This window comes from Schistocerca serialis, chromosome 2, assembly GCF_023864345.2.
Source record: "Schistocerca serialis cubense isolate TAMUIC-IGC-003099 chromosome 2, iqSchSeri2.2, whole genome shotgun sequence".
Taxonomy (NCBI): Eukaryota; Metazoa; Arthropoda; class Insecta; order Orthoptera; family Acrididae; genus Schistocerca; species Schistocerca serialis.
In genome coordinates this window covers 401,033,272-401,057,832 of record NC_064639.1, presented here as the reverse complement: position 1 = coordinate 401,057,832, position 24,561 = coordinate 401,033,272, and the positions used below count along the sequence as shown (strand labels likewise).

The 24,561-nt window shown below is 37.9% G+C and overlaps 1 protein-coding gene across 1 annotated transcript in view; it reads left to right on the top strand.

Annotated features, from left to right (window-relative positions):
• The first annotated feature begins 106 nt into the window (after nt 1-106).
• The window catches only part of LOC126457232 (chromodomain-helicase-DNA-binding protein 7-like), a 311,277-nt gene continuing 286,822 nt past the window's right edge, over nt 107-24,561 (top strand). The window contains exons 1-3 of the mRNA XM_050093361.1: nt 107-629; nt 719-857; nt 18,272-20,966. Of these exons, the coding sequence (XP_049949318.1) occupies nt 18,405-20,966 (2,562 nt within the window). The 5' untranslated portion in view covers nt 107-629; nt 719-857; nt 18,272-18,404. The remainder of the gene's footprint in view (nt 630-718; nt 858-18,271; nt 20,967-24,561) is intronic.

Below are 24,561 nucleotides of genomic sequence, written 5' to 3'. Positions count from 1 at the left end.
CCACCTGATTGGTTGTATTTTCACGACGAGTAAGGACGGTGGGTATTATTCTAACCAATTAGATCACTGGTCTTATAAGCTATTCTCGTTATTTTACGCGATAGCGACTGATATGTGGAATGGAAGAGGAATTTGAGGATGTTTGGGATTGGGCACCAGTGTAAAATGCATTATATTGTGGTAAGCTGTCATTTGTTCCTTTACCGGAAGGGCCTGTAGTTATCCATGGCGGAGGAATGGTTCTGTTCTGATTCCGACCGAGTTTGTGACACAGGAAGTATTGAGCGTATCAAGGCACCCAAGCCGAAAGAGGACACTTCGAATGGCGTTCACAAAGTTCATTGTTCCCTAATCTGGAGTGCTTGTGTTGCAAGTGTAAATTTTAAGCGAAATCGATGTGCTCCGTTAGGTGAGAAGTTACTCACCCCATCAAGTGCGTAGTGCGTGTTCGAGATGCAGGTAGTGAACATAAAGTGTTTGTGAGTGCCCGGCTGTCATGTTGGCGTTGGTCGGAATCTTTTTTTTCTTATCTCTTGTCAAGAATTATGATAGTTACCGTCAGGTCGTGGACGGACGCTAACCTGACTCCATCTTTTGATTCGCATCTCGGTTATAAATGTTTTAAGCTAGTAAGTTGTCAAGCTTTTCGCTCATACCAGCGAGTTTTGTTTATGAACGACTTGTTTTGAATAAAGCTTCCGTTGTGTGTTTGTTACAGCCACATCCCGGGTGGTATAGCGTTAGTGTTGGTGCGTCTCTCTTGAGCTACGTCACGAAATATTGAACAAAATGAGTTTTTTTGAGAAAAGGACGTTTGAGAGTTCGGAGTCACTTTCTGTAACGAACATTGCAAAAATGTAAGTGATGTTTACATGTCAAATGTGTTAAACGTACCTTAACAGTTCTGTTATTAAATAGTTAAAGTTATATAGTAAATTTCTATTTGTCTATTTTTTGTAAGTGTCGGTGATAATTTATTACTTTTGTGTAGAATCAGCTGAAGGTGTCAGCCACAGAAAGCGCTAACCCTTTGGTTAGTAAGAATTAGCCTGATAGCATAACCCGTTCTTTCCAAAGTGCTATACGCTGTTAACAAGTACAGCCAACCAGTTCTTTATGTACTGCTAGAAATTTTTTTCGGCTGTGAAGACACGTTGTTGATATGTTTTTGTATTCATATAAACAAAACAATCTTCAGTAATTCAAAATATGCAGTTTTGGGTTAGCACTTCCTTCAGCAGGCTCCTTCAGTTTGAGAAACTTAAAATTGTACAGTATTGCATCTTGTGGCTTAACGCCGTACTGGATTGATGGGGTGAGACAGTAATATAAGCATCAGGTTACACAATTTTGCAATTCGATCTGTCCATTGTAAGCACCCAGGAGCTCATATTACATATTTTCTCGTTTACCTGGGAAATTTGCGAATAGTTTTTACATATTTTAAAGACTTTCATTCAATATAGTTGGTACATTCTTGGAAGTATGATTTTACCTTAAACAGGTGTACTGTTATTTCGCTAGTGGTAGTATCATATTGCATTTAAAGTTGCTGTTGTGGGTAATATCTATAGTAAGATGAGAAATCAGTTGTAGGCCTCATTATTATATGTGGGGTTCGGGGAGTATTTTTGTATTAAGAATATTCTGTGGTACCTGTATGTGTGGAAATACGTTTAGGTTTAGGTGAAAGTGCTCTCTTGTGTAGTCGCATGCTGTTCATGTTTTGTGAAACTGCACGAAAATTTTATTTTTTATTAGTTTACCTCAATAATACTTCTAAGATTTGTTCTCAGAATGTTGTCTTTAGAACTCCATTTAGGACATTCTCGCCATTTTTAATCCAAAGGGATTTTTAGTTTGAGTAAATTTATTCTATTTACTAATTAGTTCTTTAGTCATAAGCTTTCATATTTTTCTGTTAGATGATGGGATTGCACAGTTGTCCTGTGATTTTGGCCTGTTGTTTTGATATGTCCTGTATGTGTGCCTCTGCATGTGAATTTCCATTTCTGTTTATCGTGCAATACTTCTAATAAAGAGCTTTGTTACTAGGAATCATCTTGACATCTATGTCTTTGGTTTAGGCTTTTGGCATTATAAAAATTGAAACTATGTTGAGTCTGTGGAAGCAAGAGGTACTAATTCTTTTGGTGGGTAGGATTTTACAGACAAAGTGTTTGGTGTTTTTTTTTCCCAATGTTACTCCTCAATGTTTTCTAATATCTTCTACCCAACTTCTGTTAGGTCATTCTTTCTTGTCTTGGGATCCAGTCATGTAATTTCTTAGTCCATCTAATAGTCATTTACTTGGCTGCAGGACATGCACACTTCCATTCCATTTTCAGTGATGTAGATAATGCGTTATAATCCTATCTATTTCTGGTTTGGCTCCATTTGTTTTCCTGTCTCCTACTAATTATCAATAGGATTATCACTTGTATTCATTGGTCCATCGTTGTTTCTGCAGTAGAAGTCCATGCTGAGTGCTGTAACTCAAAACTGATAATAGACACTGGTTATCAATTTCCCATTTTTTACATATGGCCTGCTTGACCAAAAGTATTCTAGTTCATTTTTACTCTTCTGGTTACTTTCTGGATTGTCAATAAAGTGGTCATTTCAAATGCCCTAAATATAAGATTTATTAATTTTATAGGTGGTTTTGTGACCATATTCATTAATATTAAATGTTTCTGCTGGTAAGTTCAGAATGGCACCAGTAGAGTATCATCTTTGTAGCTTATTTAGAGTAGGGTCTTTGTAGTAATTAAATGGAGGAAAAGTTCTCTGAATCAGTCTGTAAAACAATCAAATGACCATCACATCTCCTGCTATTGAAATCCTTTCATTAAATGATTGGTATTTGTAGTTTTGGAATATTGTAATGGAAGAGAGGTACAAACTGCTATTGAAATTGTATTCCATGCCCAATAAACTACAGTGATTCTGATTCTTTTCAAAATTGGTCACCTTTATTGCCTGTATAACAAATTAGACTTACTAATGTTATGTGGTAACCAGTTCAGATTGGATTGGCTGCTTTTAGTTAATCTACAATAATACAACAGCAGTGAAATGGACATTATACTAACATTGAGTACTATGTGAATGTTCCTGCTCGTAGCACTTAGTTGCAAGTTAGCAACAAAAATGATCAATTTTCGAAAATGTGGTATAATTGGATGGATAAATAAAATCTACTCAGTGAACAGAGGCTGGAGAAAACCCACACAAAGGTTAGGGAGACATGGAAGCTTTCAGTTCTAGTGACTCCTCCACCTGCCGGAAGGGTTAAAGGGGAAGAATAGGGTATGAAGGAAGAGGACTGGCAACTTTTAGAAAATGGGGAGAATTATGGAAAAGTCACCCAGAACCACGGGTTTGGACAACTTTGCCGTAACTCTCCCCATTTCCTAAATTAATCCACAGAATTTAATGAATATTATTTCAGATTAGGGTACTCAGCAATTGTGCCTTGAGTACTTCTATTAGTGATTAAATTCTGTTTGGTAGTGCACTAAACTTTGTCATGGCCGTGGTAGGAAAACTATCTTGTGTGTGTCGTAGACTGTCTTGATTGCAGATGTTTTAATGGTGAATTTGATGTGTCTTGCATGTTTATCATGGTTTAGATTTACATGAATGAAACAATGGAACACACATTGGCCGTAAACTGTTTTAAATGCTAGTCCAGCAGGATAGGTTTATAAGGATCCATGTTCACTGGAAGTAATGATCCTTCCTTATTTCTTCTGTAGCAGCAGAATCATTTCTGCATCTTGCAGAGTTTTCATAGCTGATGTAATGTGGTTGTGGAATAATGTGTAGTAAACTGTTAGCTGGTAGGCCTACTGTTCTGTTATAATGTTTTTTTAATTTCCTCACAAGGTAAATTACTCATGAAGGTTTATGCACACATGTACAATGTGCTATTGAGAGGGTTCTGGCTGTCAAAATTGTGAAAAAGTTATTCTTGAAATGTATTCCATTGCAGTAAACTATTAGTGTCATTTTCTTCTAACTACTTCCAAAGAATTTCCTCTGAATGCTTTAACAGTTTGAATTTGTTGCATGAGCATTTGCAAACATATTTGCAGCTTGGATAATGAGTACAAATCAGACAAAATTAATTGCTTCTCATTTATATTGGTACATTCTTTTTTTGAGTATATATATATATCTGTCCGTGATTGTTGATCGTATTTTCGTTGAGGTGTTTCTTCGGTGTCGTGCGGTGTTGGAAACTCAGTGATGTACTTGCTGTGATGTAACATCGGTTTCTGGTGAACTCCCAACTTCTGCACGCTGACAATAACAATAAAACACAAATATCTGCACTAACGTATGATATCCTACACAAAGAATGCAAACCTGTGCACTATTTGAAATATACACTCGAGTATAACAATAATAAATGACACACCCAATTACTCATTTACGTACAGTGAAGGTACGGAAGACTTTGCATCATGGACTTATGAGTGAAATACCCCAAATTGAACCATGCATATATTCTGTACTCTATCACATTCTTTCCAATTTAATATTTCCGAAGAAACCCGAAGTTTAACCAGCTCCATCATTATCCAGTATCATGGACGGGATGTGTCATCCATTGTTTTGTTTCTCAGTTATTTTGAAATTATTTTCATTAAACCTCTGCTGGACCTCAGTGAACAGAGCATCTGCCTGTTGTACAGCCTGTGTGTCACTCTTTCTATTAGTGAACAATGTTGTCATCTGCATGTACATAAAATGTATCCATTTAAACTTTGATCATCAACAGATATCAGAAACTAGAGCTGCTGTATGGTTCATTGTGTTGCAACTTCGTTGCCTAAGACTGGTATGACTTTGCGTCACTTGATTAGATAATATTAGACAGTTGCAGAGCAACTCTCCTAATTATGCAAGACTTTAACTAACACCTACTGTGTAGACTCTTTCTTCAAAAACTTGATTGATCTTTTGAAAGAAGTTAATTGTCCTCATACTAGGTTACACTTTTTTTTTTTTTTTTTTTTCATTGTAGCTTCCATTGCTTCAGCCAGCACTGGGTTTATGCAGGTACACCTGTACCTTTAGACTTCACTTACGTCTCCTATATTGTGAAATGATAGTGTACCTGCTGGTTTTAGGAAATCTGGGAATTCAGAACTGGAATGATATTTTTCAGTTACAAGAGACAACAGTTCAATGATTCCATCAATTCTCTCTCTTTCTTTCTCTTTACAGGAGATACCATAAGTATCTGAATATCCGAGCTCACTGAAGACTTGTGCCGTTAAGTTCTCAAGATGTCATTGGAACGCACCCTCTCTGTTTTGCATGTTGCACTGGTTTCTAGGTTTCACAGATTCTGTGCTGCCTAGCAGAGATATAGATTTTTTTCCCATGTATCTAAAATTATTTTCACCTTTTTGATTGTACCACTTCTTTTGGTTGGTTCTTTAGCCTGTAAGTTATTGATATAAAGTGCATTCTTAGATTCAGTATCTGTAGCTATCTTATCAATCAGCACCTGAACATGCATTTTATGTTTGCCGTTGTTGGGTGTACTAGATCTATTTGACAATTTTTCAATCCTTTTTTATATGCCATATGATCTGTCAAGTTTCGTTATCTTGTCAAATTTTTTAAGGGTTGGGATCATGCAAACAAGTGCATCAGTTGGTACTACGTCCATAATATTTGTCACTATTAAATAGCAGATGAAAGCATCTAATCCGCATTTTTTGATGTTTAACATGAATTTTATTGCAGCACCTATTTCATTCCCTGTGGTGAATACATGAAATAATTATGTAGATTTTTTATGGTAATAGTTCTCATATGAAGATTACTATTTCTACCGTTACTACTGACTGTAGCAGTGATAGTAATTTTTTTTCATTTGCTTCTTTTTCTCTCCAATTCACATAAATTAGCACTTTGGTTATATGTTGAGACCATTTACTTAAGTATTTTGTTAGTATACTCAAGAGTTACTCTTGTCTTGTTGTTACTACTCTCTTATTAAACTTCCTCTAAATCTAGGTCTATCTTCTTTTTGGAAGTTCTATCATACAATGTTCATAATATCACCAAAGTGGAGTTACTGAATGTGGTTGTCTTAAATTCGTTTTCCAAAGCTGATAAAGTAGGTATTCTAGAAATTGAATAAAGGGGCTGCTGCAAACATAAGAAACTTAGAAGTCAATATCCTTAGTTTAGCTAAGCAATTTAAACCACATAATAAAGGCAATTCTTCCAGTCCATATTGTATACCAATCAGGTTTCTTTCAGAGTATGCCTTATACTTAGCAGTTGTTCACTCTACAAGCATATATATTTACAGATGGAAAAGTTGCACAGGTCACTCCAGTGCCCAAGAGAGGAAATAGGAATAGTCCACTCCATCAGTTCGCAGTAGGATTTTGGAATGTATACAGTGCTCTAACACTATGAATTACCTTAAAGAAAACTACCTATTGACACAGTCGGCTTGGGTCCAGAAAATCTCATTCTTCTGAAACAATTACCTCTTTATTCTCACAAGGTAATGAATACTATGGAAGGGGATTGTAAATCAATTCCATATATCTAGATTTACAGAAGGCTTTTGACATCATTCCTCACAAGCAGCTTGTAATTAAACCAAGGACCTTTGGATTATCATCTCAGTTGTGTGGCTGGATTAATGATTACCTATCAGAAATATCACTGCGTAGTAATCAACGCAAAATAGAGTAGTGATATGACATTCCCTAAAGAACTGGTATAGGATGTCTGCTGTTCCCAATCTATATAAATGATTTAAGGTTCAACTTGAACAGCCCTCTTAGTGTTTGCAGATGACGCTGTCTATTACTGTGTAGTAAATCATTAGAATATCGAATCTAATTGCAAATTAATTTAGATAAGGAATCTGTATGGTGCGAAAAGTGGCAATTAACTATAAATAATGAAAAGTATGAATATGGAATCTGCTAAATTTCAGTTACATGATAAATCGCACAAACCTTAAGGCTGTAAATTCTACTAAATTTGTAGGGCTTACAATGATGAACAACTTCAGTTGGAACAGTCACATAAAGAATGTTGTGGGTAAGGCAAATGTGAGGCTGTGTTGTATTGACAGAATGCATGCAAGACGCAGCATATTTACTAAATAGGCGGGTTCCACTATATTTGTTCGTCCTATTCTACAGTATTGTTGTGCATTGTGGAGTTCTTACCAGATAGGATTGACAGAGGACATTGAAAAAATCCTAAGAAAAGTGGCTGATTTTGTGTTATTGTGAAATAGGGGAGAGATGGTCATGGATCTGATATATAAGTTGGGTGGCAATTATTAAAACAATGTCAAACAATGGAAATTCTAGATTGGAATATCAACAGCCAAGGAAAAGATAGATTGTTACTAACTGTAAAGGTAACATGTTGAGTTGCAGGCACGCACGCACTCTCTTTTCAGTCACTCACCCAAGCAAGCAGACCTCACGCCCACTTTGCTGCAGTTGTTTATTTTTGCCTGAGAGCCTTTCTTCCATCCCACAACCCTGTATGTTTTGCTTTGTTACTATTCTCACTACCCCTATTCTCCTTAGCATTATTCTCGGTATTCATACTTCGTCTTCTTTTCTTTGCCTATTCACAGCCTTCCAAACTGTGTGTGTGTGTGTGTGTGTGTGTGTGTGTGTGTGTGTGTGTGTGTGTGTGTGTGTGTAGGGGGTCCCCTCTTTTTTTTGTTGAAGTCTTTGGCCAAGGGCTGAAGTGTAAGTTTCTTTTCATTGTGTCTGTATGCAACTCGGTGCCATTTTTACAGTAAGTAGTAATCTACATTTCCCTTGATTGTTAAAACAAAGATTTCGTGTTGCAGCAAGTTGCAACTTACTACTCCGAATGTGGAAATATTTTGCTGTCATTCATCTACATAGGGAGAATAAAATAATAAAATAAGAGAAATTGGAGTTGGCACAGAATTACTTAAGTATTTGTTGGAAGAGTGGTCTCAAGCTGGGTTCATGAACCCTCTTCCAGGCACTGCTGTGTGAATTGCTGAGTAGTCATGTAAATGTATCGTCTCATGGTTTACCTGCTGCAACTCACCCTTGCGAAATGTGTAATAGTATTTGTGTGGCATAATTTGTTATTTTCTCCTGCATTTAATGGTAAACATAAATTAGCTGTGACAGCTTCTTTATTCTCACTTTCATAATTCCTTTCAGGGATGTTCGCTTTATTCATTTTCTTTGTATGATTTGGATAAATATCTTTCTGATATTTGACTGTCATGGCTCCTGAGTGCATCAGATCTTTGTGAGGTATCTCACTTTTCTGAGCTGAGTGTGCTCGTATACAGTATTTTAAGGTAATTTGCTTCTTAGTTGTGCTTTTGATTATATGTGCTTGTTTCAGATTGCAAGTAAGGACGATTGTCTAACTTTACAGGTTTTATTGTAGTACCAAACACTGTTATTTATTTCAAAAATTGTTTCTTCTTCTAAAACATTTTTAGTTTGCCTATAACCTTGTCAACTGTTGGAACTATGACGTCCTACTGATTGAGAGTGTTAATTGATTGACATAAATTGTATTGCACAGTAGCAGGGTTCCAGTATTCATCCAAATATAGTGAATAAGGGATTCAATGAGTTCCATAAATCTCTCTGGATAAATACTGGGGTGTTTCACTCAATGCACAACTGATGCTTGCTCCTGTCCTCTCAGCTGATGCTGCTCCTCCATCCACTGATCATGGTCCAGTGGCTTGCAGAGTGTTTTTGTAGATGCGAATAAGATGTTCAACTCTATCTTTTCCTTTAACATTACGTCAGTGTCATTTTGTTAGCATCATTTTGTTCTTTCATGTACTGTTTTCATCAATGCAGTTTCACAAGTCTGTAGTAAAAGTGAACCAAACTCGTAAACACAAAATTGAATAATGTTGTTAATACATTTTGCCAAATAATGTGGCACTTTTGACTAGCTGATGTTCAGCTTTAGCTCTGTTCTTGATTGATAATGTTCTTCACACTTCCTTCGCTTTGAGTGCACAGGATAATCTAATAAAGAATGTCCAATAATCCATAATTTTGAATAAATATTACCTTAATGCAAGTGTTAATGGACATGTATTCCGCTAGATTAGTTCTGTGTTATGGAATATGGTGAGACATTTATTTTTGTAAGGGAACCGATATAAATGTAGAGAAGCATAACCTCATCTTGGTTTTCACCACTTTGTTAGTGATAAAGTGAAGTCCTCGAAGGTGTCCTTTAAGTTTTGAAAACACGAAAATCCGATAGGCTCAAGTCGGGACTGTATGGAGGATGATTGATAACATTGAACCCAAGATGTTGGTTTGTTGCAGATTTCCCAGTACTCACGTGTGGTCTGGCATTATCACACTGAAGGAGAGCATTCTTCATGTGTGGATGAACTATTTGAATTTGAAACTTGATAATGGCACACTGTTTCTCATGCACTGACAGTTATTTTACACATTGCCATGTTACATGCTACAGTCCGCAGTCTTTAAGTGTCAGGGGGGCTGCGGATAGGTAGACATGAAGAATAAAGATGTAGAATGTTAACAGTGATTGTTTTATGTAAAAAGCTTTAAGTGTCTCCACATAAAAAAAAATGGAGACATTAATTTCCAGCATGTCCTTGTTAAAAGTGGCAGTGTAGCATTTAAATAAAACTTGACCACTCGAAACCCACTCCAGAACTCCTAGAAGATTTCCCCTTCCCACAATAACCCTTTTGCTATAGGCAGCATTAATAAGACAAAATATTAAATAGCAAAGGCACTTAGGTGTCTTAACAATTTGGTTTGTGTAATTAATGGATGTATTAAATCAGATATGATTTAGTGCCACTAGGCAAAAGGACTTATTGAGGTGCCTGTCCGCTGCATTTGTAATTAAAAATAAATGTAAATAATACCCTACGATAAAAAAAAATTCCTTTAGAAATAAATATTTGTCTTGCACATGGAAGCCCATAACCCACATTGAAATTATTATTATTTTTTGGTTATGAATATGATATGGATATTTGTGGCAGGATGTAAATAATTTGGGTATAAACTTAACATTCACTGTTTTGAACAGTGGAGTCTTTAAGTCATCAACAGGCACGTAAACAAATCTGAAAACTTCACTAGCTTTCAGGCAGATTCTTTTCTGAGTTAGGAAAGTTGTCCTTTCCTTCTGTTCCTATTATGAAACAGTCTGTAGCTCCTGCCAGTATAAAGATAGGGTGGTTATAATCAAACTTTCGCTACGTAAGCCAGTGTAAATGGAAAACTATTTACCTTATGGATACCAGTCTTTATAGGAATGATATTCAGACTGCTTGCTGCAAGATTTATGTTGTCAGTAATGTGTTAGTGACGTGATTTGCCTTTAGGTTGAAGCTGTTTGCTCAAAACAGCAGTGGTAGTGTGGGTGCTCTTTGTGACTATTGATACACCGGGGTTGAAAAATATAATTCGGAAGTTCAAATTAACTGTCGATTCGAAAATTGTTCCTGGTAGAGGCTGATGACCAATTGTACTGCGAATTGTTGAAGTTGCTTTTGTCATGTCTGAGCAATGTGTGATCTTCAAGCATTGGACAAGCTGAACATTCCATATTTCCCTGTTCGAAAAGTGCTGTGAACAGTTGTAAAATAGTTTGTGTAGTGATATTCCAGATTGTTGTGGATGCATACGGTCATGACATTTAGCAACATTTGTAACCTGGAACCTACACAGGGTGTGCTGTGATCAAATATTACCCTCTTATGTGGAAATGAAAACGTGTTTCTTCCAATGGTTTATTAGTTACTTCCCTTCTGCGTATCCTTAAAATTATTACCAGAACATTTCATTGTCCTACAATTGCTTGTTTTCATGGAGGCCATCTCAAGTAGCAAAAGTTTAATTATAACCACCCTTTATAGTTGATCAGTTACAAAATTGCAGATTCTTTTGAAAAACAATATTATTTCTGAGGTGAATATTAAGTAAAGATAGACTCCGGCTGTATGTTACCTCATAAAGCAGAGAGGGGGGAGGGAGGACACACACACACACACACACACACACACACACACACACACACACACACACACACACACACAATATCATTAATATAATATGACAAATTTAATAAAGAAATGTCGAAATGTGCCTCCTGCGGTGTATTTGGAGTTAGATTTGGTCTTTATCCCTAGAAAAAAAAACTGCTTATTCAGTCAGCAAATAACTGAATAATAAACATGTTTAAAATATTAGCAACCTAGAACAACAAAAGAATGTGCTGTTTGGTTTAATTAGTCACTATTTAAACGAGTGAAGACTTTTCATAGTATGTATTATTGGAGAGTTAATAACATCTTTCTGTGCATTTGTTTAGCTTTAGCCTCCTTATGTTGTAGAATTTTCATCTTGTTACTGTACATCTTCATTTTTTCGTTTTGGATAAAGATTTTCTTTTAAATTACGTATTGTCTTGGGAATACTTCTTTATAATCTTCTCTACAGACGATACAATAAATTTATCTTGTTATTTTTGTACATGTCTATTATTTACCAACATATCTTACGGAGCTATACCTCCGTCACGGGTTCTCTCTTCCTCTCTGAATTCTATGTTCAGCAGCTCCAAATTTTATGATTTATCATCTCTGTTTACAAATGAATTTTAAGTAGTAGGCTCAAGCTCTTCAAAAATTTATAAATAACATTGGAGCATTACATGTCCAGGTCTTTGATGTAAGCATTGATGTACCTGTTGTCATTCATAATATGACCTCATACTCCCAATTTTTCATATACTGTACTGTTTTACGTGTGCATACATCACTTATTACATTTACAGTAAGATTTTCATTAATCTAATTGTCATTTTTTGTACTTATATCTCTTTTTTGGTGTAGCAACATCTTAGATTAATAAGAAATTCAGATTAATATAGTATTTATTTATTTATTCCCCCCCCCCCCCCTCCCCCAACACTTTTCTTGATAGGAGACTATTCATAAAAGTACCTATGTATATTTAAAACTGCATTGATATTAAGGCTATTAACAAATCTTTCAGGGAGGATTCATTGGGGATGAGGGAGGACTTGTAGTATGCAGTAATGTCTTGCATCTGGCTTCCTTCCTGTCTCGTAAACTGCACTTATTATTCCAGTTATCAATTTATGCGGATGTTTTTGTTTTCCAAGAATGTGTTATTTTGTTCGAGATCTTACACATTTGTAAGTTACAGATGTTCCCCTGCTGAATATGATATAGTGGCAAAAATTGCAATGCTCCTAAGTATGCAAATACTTAATTTGTGTATTGATTTACACCAAATTTGTCGAGCTATTATTGCTTTGTAAGGAAAAACTTGAGAATTATTTTTATTAAACCATTGAAATACAGGACCGATTTTAGATTTAGAAAATTAGCCATCTTTTTGTTATGAAATCTGCTGATATGGTTACATTTTGTATTGTATGAAATACTTTCGGCCATTAGGCAATGCCATTTTGAAACTGAAACTAACATTTAAATTGTCTTTTCAGCTGTCCTCTTCAGAGTGACTAAATTAAAATTGTCATTAGCTGTGGAAGCTTTTACTCTTATGCCCTTCCTTGTCATTCGTGATAAAATCAGCTAGCTTAGTAAATGAGATTTTGAAAGGGGTACAATCCTCTTCAAAAATAATGTGCAGTTGGCAGTCCTTGTTCATGAAGTAGTGTGTGCTGTGCTGACAGTGATGCGGGTACACTAAGTTTGTATTTTGTGCAGCAGGAAGTAGTTCTATAAAAATTACTTCAGTATAGAGATGCCATATTTGTAATTTATTTTGACCTGATTTATAGACATTCTAACTTCTTAATGCTATCCCTGAAGAGTGTAGTAGAAGGAATTTGAAAACACTCGTCAAAGAAGAGATGAGAATGTAAAAGTGATGTGTCCTGCTGCTGCCAAATATGTTGTTTTGGTGTAATGTACTCTGAAAGGTCAATTAACAATGAAATGGGAAGAATGCAATGTAGACAGGAGGAATTTATGAAATTTCATTTAATCCTACAATCAGGAAGTGTCTAGAAGTATTGGTTCCTTTACTACAATCGTATAGTGCAATACTATTCTTTCCTAATGCATTTGTGCTGGGAGTTTCGAAGTTTATACCTAAATCAACCCTGTGTATCTTGCTTGTTCAGCTATTTCAAAGATGATATGAGAGGCACAACAACCTGGCAACAGTCGTCAGGAGCAATTATTTTGTCACCCACTCCGATCATCTCCCCCCATCCCCCTTTCTCACCACAGGCATCCTCTGCTACATTTTCTTCATTAACTTCAAATGTATGTAATAAGAAAGATCTGCCTTGTTTTATGGTGCATGTCTACTTACAATTATCTGGAATTGTGATTAGGTTTTCTTCCTCTGTGTTTTCGGAAGAAACAGTTATAACACGGATTGAAAAGCTTTTCTCATAACTGTCATAATTGTGGTATTGAAATAAAGATTTTAGAAAAGTTGGAAGTGGAGGCCTGAGCAAAGCATGTAGTCACAGTATAGTTATTTGACGTAACTGGATTTTCGTTTTGTTCTGTTAATGTCTGCCGTCTTTTTTCCTATCAGTGAATGAGACTAATTTTCGATGACTGCTTGTAGTTTATAGTAACGGTAGAAGAAAACAGATTAGTTTTCCTTGTATAGTAAACTTCCCAGTAGTATAGAGAGCTAACATTGACTGCAGTTGTAATGTGGATAAGTTGTATGTAGGGTATGGGTACTAAAAGTGCTTTCTGCAGCTTGAAATAAATAAAATATTTTTTTTTCTTTCTATATACGTTAGAATAGAAAGGACATGTAGTGGATACATTGAAGATATATGAATTTAGCTATAAAAATTTGAGCATGTGGTATTGCCTTATGAGCAGACCTTGGTTCAAATCACTAATGTCCTGTAGACTCAGCACTGTGAATGAAATGATACCGTTTGACGCATGACATGAGATAATCAGGTGGTGTTTACTGTTGTTGCTATTATGCTTTCACGAATATTGTTTAAAAAGCATTTGTTTATTTGGTAGCTTGTTCCTGTGGGAGTGCACAGATCTTTCATATGGGACATTAGACATTTCTACAGGTGTATGTAGTAACAGGAGGACATAGGTTGGGCAAGATTCACAGATGCATTTGACATTTGTATTATCACAAATGTTAACTGCATGCAGTTATCGTGATGTACCACCAAGGATTGTGAGTGCATTGTATCTTACAAGGGGAGACTACACACAATGATCAACAAATTTTAATACACTTTTACATGCTGATTGGGGTTTGCTGAAAAATAACAGCTTTAGGTCACTTGGTCGTAGTGTTTGGGGGAAAAAAATAATGGTAATACAAGTTTGTCGTATAGATACGTAAAAAGTGATGATGCAGCATTTAGCACTACTCATTGGTATCTTGCAACTTGATGGAGTAATGTAATGCATAGGCTATTGTTTTCTATTATTGTGTACACAGTGTATTCCTGCACTTTGGCTTGATACTACATGAATAACTTCATTGCAAAATTGAAAAATCAGTTTACTCCTTTAAACAAAAAAGAAACTGCACAATTGAGCTGATGCGATAACAATCTGTACCAGCATTGACAATCCATACCATTGCCCATAATCAGTTCTCTGCTGCATTATTTCAAGCCATGTTTTCGTATGGTTGGTATGTGTTGAAATTAAGTTCAGGCACATTTTCACAAAGATACAAAAATTTCTTCTAAGATCTTTTAAGTGAGTTACTTCAGAGTGATCCTGTCAGTGTATTGGACAGCATTTAAATGTATGGATTGTCAATTGTAGTGTTTCCGTTTTAGATCTCTGGTCCCTCACTCATTGTAGAATGAGTGTGCTGTTCTTCGTTGTGGCGCCATACTGTTGGTGTTGTTGTTAGACACCGATGTTTAGTACTTGTCATATAACCAATCCCTTTATTATAGGCTGAGTGTAGTGAAAATTTCAGTGTTCACTAGGCTGTAAATAAAGCTTTGATATATTAACTAAGACAGCTTCTGTTCATTTTAGGCAGCATGACGCATCTCTGGAGCTCTGCTGGGTGTTCAGATATTAAAATCAAAGGGTATTTTTATTTTAATATCTTTAAAATCTTAAAAGCACACATTTGTGTAAGCTGGCTATTTATAAGGAAATATTGGAGCTATCTTTGTCTAATTACAAGTACTACTTGAATTGACAAGTTTTTTCCAGTATGATGAATTAGTTCTTAACCAGTTCCTTTTGCTATGTCGCATTTCTATTGGGCAGTGTTTACCTATTTAGTCATTATTAATCTTCATTTCAACTGCTGGAAAAATCAAATGCTAGTAGGTTCTTATAATTTAAGTGGTGGTGGTGGTGGTGGTGGTGGTGGTGGTAATAATTGTATGTGTGTAACACAGTGGAAAGTAAAGTTAATATGTGCATGCACCGCTCCGCCTCCCCATAAACCTGCATTATGTTGGCTGGAGCCAATGCCAGGATACAATTCAGCAGGTGTGGTGTGTAAAGGGAGTAAGAGGCAGCATTAAGCTTGGCAGGGGGTAGCTAGTCACTTGGAGGGAGGCAGGGGGTGTGCAGGATGAGACTGCAGGTGCGAGGGATAGGAGATAAACAGGCTGTGCATGCAGTACGTAGGCACCAGAGCAGCTTAGTTTGTGTGGCAGATGATGATGTGGATTGGGAGGGGATGACAGGGAAAGGTGAAACTTGTTGGTTAGAGGGAGTCAGGACAGTGGATTAGTAAGCGTTAAGACCAGGAGGATTATGGGAGTGATGGATGTGTTGCAAGGTTAACTCTTACCTATGTAGTTCAGAAAAGCTGTTGCTGAACGGAAAGATCCAGATGTCATGGGTTGTAAAGCAGCCATTGAACTCCAGTGTGCTGTGCTCAACAGTGTTTTGTGCCACCGGTGGTCAACTCTGTTCTTGGTCCCATTTTAGTGATAGCCATTCATTCTGCTTGGGTGCTGGTTTGTGATCATGCTCACAGAAAATACTTTGCAGAAATTGACAAGGCTGCTTTCAGTGATGGTCCTGCCTCTGATGAATACAGTTAACCTGCGATGGGGCTGGAGTTGTATGTACTGGATGGGGAAATTGGGCAGGTCTCTCACCTGGGTCTTTCACAAGTGTATGACATCTTAGCAATGGGGTTGAAGTGGCACAGGGATGGACCGTGATGTACCATAGGTTGGGTGGATGATGGAATGGCACTTTTGAGGGATAATGGGTAGGATGCTCCTCACTCTGGGAATAATAGTAGATACCCATAGCCTTGGTGAAGGAATTGGTTCATTTGCTCCAATCTGTGGTGGTAGTGGGTGATGGGGTGGGGAGGTGGTTCCTTTACAGCTTATTCTTGGGGGGGGGGGGAGAGAAAGAGAGAGAGAGAGAGAGAGAGAGAGAGAGAGAGAGAGAGAGAGAGAGAGAGGGAGGGGGGGGGGTAGGAAAGTGGAAGTATGTGCTGTAGGAAATCTGTTTGTGGACTAGGTTTTGGGGGAGGGGTGATGATCGTGACCGTCCATCGAAGGCTTTTCGTATCATTATACTGGGCAAGGGAGTTGTCTTCATGCAGACATACCATCCATAGGTGACCAAAGCTGTATAGGAATGGGTTTTTTGAAAGGCGTGGCAGCTGTCAGAATGCTGGTAATGTTGGTGATTAGTGGACTTTGCTCAGAGGCATGGATGGAGCCGCTAGAGTGTGGTCAATGTTTGGGAAGGGGGCATGTTGAGTTGAGGAGGACCAGGTGGCGCTGATGGGAGAGAATGTGTTGAGGTTATGGACGAATGAGAATAGGGTGTCATGGCACTGAGTTCAGATCATGAAGTGATCATAAAGGAACGTGAACCAGTTTGTGGTTTTAGTTTTGGGACGACAGGATGGATTTAGTCTGAAAGTCTAGCCAAGTGTTATTCATATAGTTTGGTGTGCGTGTGTGTGTGTGTGTGTGTGTGTGTGTGTGTGTTCCTGTCTCTTTCTCCGTTTTTATCGAAGTGCTTAGTTCTTAACTGTGCTTTTAATATTATTCTTTATCAATCTTAACTTCATATTCTTACCTAACCATTATCTCTGGCTCTTGCATTCCAATGTATTTGTACTTGCTTTCATCCTGTCCTCTTCATCTTTGTCTCCCTTCGTCTTCACAAAGGTAGACCACTCTCTCACTCATCTTGAGATCTTGGGTGACCTGCTCTGCTTCTCTAAACTTCCCACCTATCCCCCTTTCACCCTGAGGAAGACTTACCAGTTTCAGAGTGTAGAATTGTTTTTAGGCCTTACTTGTTTCCATTCATAGTACTTAGAATTTTGCCTTCAAAAGGTATATACTGGTGAGCAATTCTGCCTCTTCATAATTTTATATAGTCATAATTAGTTTCATGGATATTAACACTACCTCTGGAGAGAGAACTGTTTACTTTGTCTGCATGGATTTTGAACTTTAGTATAATTTCCTAACTGCATTGTTCATGGCACATTCATCTTACTAATTTAGATTAATTATGTTAGTGAAAAATAAGTTGTTAGCCGTTTCCCGGTAACTAATTTTAGATGTGAACACTACTCATTTGATCATTATAATTCTCAGATGTATGTGGATCAGTTGTACACAAATTGTATTTTATTGCTAGATTTCCATATGGAAATCTAATTATTAAGCAGATTTAATGTCACTTATACATGATTGTAGCTTTTGCTTATTGAATTTATGTTGAGGTGTCCTGCTTGGCATGTTAAGATGTAAACTAGTGTTTAACTTACTTTTTGTACAATTTTTATTTCTAACATATAAATAGAATATATGGTTTAGTTTATGAACTTCAAACAATATGGTGTGCTAAACTTTTTTCTGTTTTGTAGTTTAAATTTCTCCATTTGAATGCTATGTTGCAACAATGTCTCTTCAATATCCTGTGCTGAACTCATTGATACTGATACAAAAGTTGAATCTGCCTATGTAAAATCTTTTCTTCTTATTCCTTAATAGCGTTGTTTTTACACCAGAGCCACAGAAAGAATGCTGATGGACTTTACCTGACGGGTGAAGCTATAGCGATTATGATATTTAGAAAAGCATAAGCGTATAGCTTTTCCCCTTGGGTTCTGTTCTTTATACATCGTTGCTGTCAAAGCTGGATAACATGCTCTTTTCAGGTATATAATTCTCATAGCATGATTGTTTGTTTATTCATGTTGTAAGGATCTCTCTTTGGTTTTTCCAGGTTATTTTTTCAAGAGGACTCAATAGAAAAGAAAAGATGGCAGCCATTCTGAGTGATCAGTTGGTCAATTGGAATCTCATTCCAATTCTGTTAATGATGATAAGTGAGGCATAAAGTGATTTATAGTAATAGAATGGATTCATATGATTTGTTTGGAGAGGATGTCGGCGGCGGAATGTTAGATGGATTAGCTGACCTGGGTGCAGATAATTTTGATCCAGCTCCATCATCTGTTACAAATGCAGCACGCGATGCTCCAGGTTCTGGCCAAGGCTATGTTCAACCACCTTATGGCCACCAGATTTCGGGTATGCAGCAAGAGTCACCGCTTCAGAAACTGGCTTCATTTGGAGGAGAATTTACACCCGCAAATCATCTGGATCCATCATCTCAGAACTTGTTCCACCAGAATCAGACTGGTTATGATGGAACAGCGAGACCAATGTGTCCTCCTGGTGCTGTTACCGGTTATCAGGGACACGTAAGAAACATGGGACCACAGCACGATATTAGGAGGCCTCCTCATCCCCAGCCACCAACTGCGAATCAGTATGGACCATACTGTACATCTGATGCATTGTATGGAATAGAACAGCAGCCTGGTATCAGTGGTCCAGGTATGACTGTTAGTGACAGTGGTATGCAGGGTTGGAGCAATGTGCCAGGTGGTTATCCTGCAGGTATGAGGCATTACAATCAAATTAATCAGGGTGGTTATCGGCATGTGAACTACCCACATCAGCAGGACAGCCTGGCATCTCAACAGAAAATCACACCTCAACAGCCTTATTCTTCAAATCAGCAAAATTTGATTAATTCAATGATGCAACCTCATCAGAACATTCAGACACCTAGTGGCTATCCAATGACTCAACAGAGAATGCAGTCAAGTGTTAACATGGGGCAACAGCAACAGTGTTACTCACAGGGTTCTCAAAATCTTGTTTATGCAGGTTCGTCATCTACAGCTTCGATAAATCAGTCCTACAGCAACTACAATCCCTTACAACACCAACAGTCCAGTAGAATGCCACATCATGTACAGTATACTGCAAATCAGCAACAGATGCAACAGTTAGAACTGAATAATTCTCAAGCTTCTCAGGCTTCATCATATAACCATTTACAACCACATAATCAGGCATTACCTGGCGGTCCCTCACAGATGGGCCATCCTGGTGTACCGGGTTACGGACAGCCAACAAATCCTCTTGGACACCAAATGCCACGGCCTATTGGTATCGAAGTCAGTTCAGGGTCGTCAGCATCTCAGTATGGTGTTGCTAACCAGAAACAGCACACTCAGCTCGGTGGTGCGAGTCCGCAGTACAGGGCGCCATATCCACAGCTGTCTCCACAAATGTCGCCTAGGCCCCAGATGTCCCCGAGACCCTCTCAGCAACAACAGATGTCACCTCGTCCTGTAATGTCGCCAGCAAAAACGAGTACACTATCTCCTCATCCCCATCAACAGCAGCCAACTCTTTCACCACGACCTGCTACAGCACTTACACCGAAATCATCAAACTCTTCTCCTGCTCCCATTAATGTTCCTTCGTTTTCACAGCAAAGTACGTTACAGCAATTGGAACAGATGGTTATGCCTCCAGTTAGTGGTGGCTCAACAGACTACCCTACTTACCAACCAAGGTTACCCCACCCAACTACACAGCATCCCACCACACAACAAGCAAATCCATTGTCTCCAGCTGTGGGCCCACGCATGCCTGTCTCACCTCAGCAGTGGCCACACCAACCATTAAGACCATCCACAAATATTGGTAGTGGAATTGGAATGCTAGACCAACAGTCCAATCAGAGCATGTCAACATATGTTCCACATACTACTGCTGAATCTAGAACAGTGGAGCTTCCAAAGACTGTAAGTGGTGTTACATCAGAAGTTAATGTTCCAAGTATTTCAAGTGGATCTATACCAGCAAATGAGACTGGCAATTTGACATCTGTATCTCATACTGACTTCACTACTTCATCTCAGATACTAAGTGAAAAGTACTCAGAGGGTGAAACTGCACAAAATGGAGGAGAAAATCTCAGTTCCCACATTCCCTCATCTGTTCCAGTCAGTGCCACAGTCAGTCACAAGTCTTCAGAACTGGATTCCGTTAAGGCTGTGCAACAAGAAAATGAATTGCAGAATTTGCCAAATATAGATGTAAAGGATGCAACAGATGGACCTTCACTGTTAACTTCAACTTCCAGTTCAGTGTTAGCACCTCCACCGCAAGCTCAACAAGAACCTGTTACACAGCAGGCACCTGTTCCAAATTTCGATTTTAATCAGGCAGCTCCCAACATACAATATGCAGGCACTAGTGCAATGAGTGACATGATTCACTCTGGTGGGTCATCTCATTACACTCCAGGTATTGAAGGAGCATCAGCAGGAATACCAGATCCTGTAACATCTGGAGTATTGATGGGGCAACCACCAGGCCTGTTTGATCCCAGCATGGGGCATGGAAGTTTGATGACACATGCACCACCCATGCCACCTTCAGCAGCACAACCACCACAGGTGCCACCACCTCCGTCACATCTTATGTCTTTAGGACATACTGATTTAAGTGCAATATACCAGTCTCCAGTGAGCCATCAGCAGGAAATAGCAGCATTACAACAGCAGCTTCAAGAACTGTATTGTATGCCACCAGCACCACAGATTCAAGAGAAGGTAAGGAATATAGTGATGTACTTTCTTTTCATATATTTGCCATTGCAACAAGAGAAAAATTGAATTATTGCAGTGCAGATACAGCAGAGAACCTTCTATCCATTGATGATTTGTGACTGAAATGTGCCATACTCACGTATTCATTTCAGCTCTTAAGGTATATTACACATCATCGTTGAAGAAACGATACTACACGAGTTGCTCATCTAAAACTTGACAGGAGATACAAAAACTGTCCAAAAATGTGTGAAATGTATTGTAGAAGCGAAATATTTGTGTCGTAACATTAAAAAAGTAACATTACAAAAGTTTCCAGCTCATAGCAAAAAGTGAAACAGTCTTGTGAAGAATTAAGTCATATATGTGGACATTTCTTCATATTTGTGGCAGGAAGTGTTAATTTCACTCATTATTTTTCCAGTGTTTTTGGTGGCTAATGCAAGTAACAGGACATTTTTGGGAGGAGATAAATTGCTTCAGAGAAAAACTATAACACACACACACACACACACACACACACACACACACACACACACACACACACACACACACTGTTCTTACAACCCTGACAGTGTTCCCAACTGGCTTTTCATAAGGAAAACAGAAAACAAAACAACTTGTTCTATACAGTAATCTGAGATGACATGCTCTGACAGTTTCCTTCAATGGAAATGAAAGGAGACACTTCTGAATCAGTAATCACAAAGAAGTCTTATTTGTAGCAGATGCAGTTGAAGACCAGTTGTAAAATGATTAATGTATTTCACATTTAGCTTAATTTGAAGTAAATTTTGAGAAAACGATTACAGACTTGTTGCAATGTGTTTTGTTAAGAGAGGGAACAAAAATCAGTTATTCAAACTTTTCAATGATTTCACGGATAATATATCTGTGGAACTTGCTCCCAGAGTTGGCTAACATTATAATTCGGGCAGTTGACTTTTTGAGAAGAAAGTCTCAAAAATAATGTAACATAATCCCTGTCCCATTTTAAGTTACACCCTCTTTTAATAAAATCTTTGTTTTTTGTTTTGTCAGTTGTTAGTTCAGCATAAATATGGCACAGTGCAGTCGATTTTTAAAAGAAGAAACCTCCAGGAATATCTGTAAGCAACATAATTATGACATTTGCTTCTGTTGTGATAATGTGGGTAGTGCTATTAACATTAAAGGGATTTTCATGAGTCTGGTAACCAGAATTCTAGTGCAAGTCCTTTAACAACTCAGTGACACACACATTTTAAAATTGGATTTGCTAATGTAGACTACAGTTTTTAGTAGGCGGTGCGTATGTGTGTAAAGATGTTCTGATTCTCGGTATATATTGTATTTACACTCATTTCCTGGTCCATTTGGACATGTTTCAAAGTTCAGAGTCTTCAGACAGTTTATTATAGTTCACACTTTGAAGTAATGATGCTATTGCCATATACAACAAAGGAACTAATGCTAAATGCCAGGTGCTTTGGAAGGTAATGATCAAGTATTACAGAATATCAGTTTAAACTTTTATTATAGTGCCTTCATAACATGTCAAAAACTAAAATATGAGGGAAGATTGGAAAGTAACACACAATAATTTTATTACCAAAAACTTTAATAGGTGACAAAACAAAAGAAGTCACAAATGAACTTCAATATTTTATCTGCTATTGTACACAGTTGCCAATGTTCTCAACACATTTCTTCCATCATGGTACCAGTTTCAATATGCCCTGTTCATAGATAAAACTTCCTGGCAGGTTAATCTGCCGGGAAGTTTCAAATCAGTGCACACTCTGCTGCAAAGTGAAAATTTCATTCTGGAAACATCTGCAGACTGTGACTAAGTCATGTCTCCTCAATATCCTTTCAGGAGTGCTAGTTCTGCAAGATTCATAGAACTTGTGTGAAGTTTGGAGGGTAGGAGACGAGATACTTTCAGAATTAAAGCTGTGAGGACGGGTCGTGAGTCATGCTTTGGTAACTCAGTCGGTGCAGCACTTGGCTGTGAAAGGCAAAGATCCTGAGTTCTAGTTACAGTCCGGCACACAGTTTTAATCTGCCAGGAAGTTTCATATCAGCACACATTCCGCTGCAAAGTGAAAATTTCATTCTGTTGAGACGTCCATTTGGTTGGAGTACTGCCATCTGTGGACCGCTGATTGCACTTCTGCATCTGTTGCAGAGCATTGGTGGGCCAGAAATTTCTCCATGGAACCAAGTATATGAAAGTCTGATGGTGCAATGTCCGCATTGCACAGTGGATGCTAGATCATCCTCCATCTAAATTTGGCAATTTTCTCACGAACAGAAACAGCAACATGGGGGTGAGCAATGTTATGAAGAAGTTTAAGACCAACAGCGTTTATGTTGTAGCATTTGTCATGAAGGGTATGACATAACTTAACCAATGTGTTAATGTAGGCTATAGCATTCGCAGTGGTCTCGTGTTCACTAAAGTCCACCAATAACACGCCATGTGTGTCCCAGGACACTGTCACAAGCACTTTCCTGGCAGATTGTCTCTTAAAATTATTATTATTATTATTATTGTTATTATTTTTCATGGGGAACCAGCATGTTTCCAATCCATATAGGCCTGCTTGGTTTTTGGCGTGTAGTGGTATGCTCACGACTCATCACCAGTGATGATTCATTTCAGAAAGTCATTCCCTTCTGCAGTATAGTGTGTTAAGTGATCCGAGCTTGTCATCATTCACTGGCCCTTTTGGTTATTTGCCAGGTTCTTAGGCACCTTGAAAGCGCTAACTTTATTAAATTTTCAATATGTTACGAACAGTATTGTGCACCGCACTATAGAAAATGAACTGCTTTGATAAGGTCTGCAGTTGCACACGCCATTTGTTCAAAGTCACTACCTCAGTGGCTCTGGTATCTGTGGGGCTGCAGCTATTATCAGCCTCCTGAAATGTGCACACCACCTTGTGACATTTCTACGTTCAAACAAATGTGATTAAATTTTTAAAGTTTCTTGAATTGCCCAACATCTTTCCCAAGACTTTGAGAAGATGGTTTTAATGTGTTAATAGGGTGACTGGCTCTCCCATATTTTTAGTAAGTAGTCAGCCAGTGACATTTACTTGTGGTTTTCTTTTAGCTCCTTTCTTATTTTTATCTCCTGTGTAGCTACTTTCACTTTCTCTCTAATGTGTTAGCATAAGTGAGATAGTGATTTTGTGCGTGATTCGAGTGCACGAGATTAGAACAGTTATCAAGGTTTTAGCCACATTAGATTTTTTCCCAGCGTGTAAGGGTGCTGATAGCCTTGCTGTCGAGTGCCCATAAGCTCCAAAAGACGCATACGGATGGACTGACTCGACGCAACATTGCTACGATCCAGCAAATGCTGCACCTAGTGCGTCCACCCCCCACCCCCCTCTCTATGTCCCAAATTGACTGTGCAAGAAAATGGGATTTGTTACCCTTTTATCTTTTGCTCAAATTCCACAACTCCTTACAAAGCACGACTGCTTCAGTGATACACACATATTCACATATAAATGAAAGAATAAAAATTTTCCTCCTTTTGAAATCCTTTCTGTCAAAACGATGATCAGCAATCATTTGGTCTCATTTACCCACTCCTTCTTTG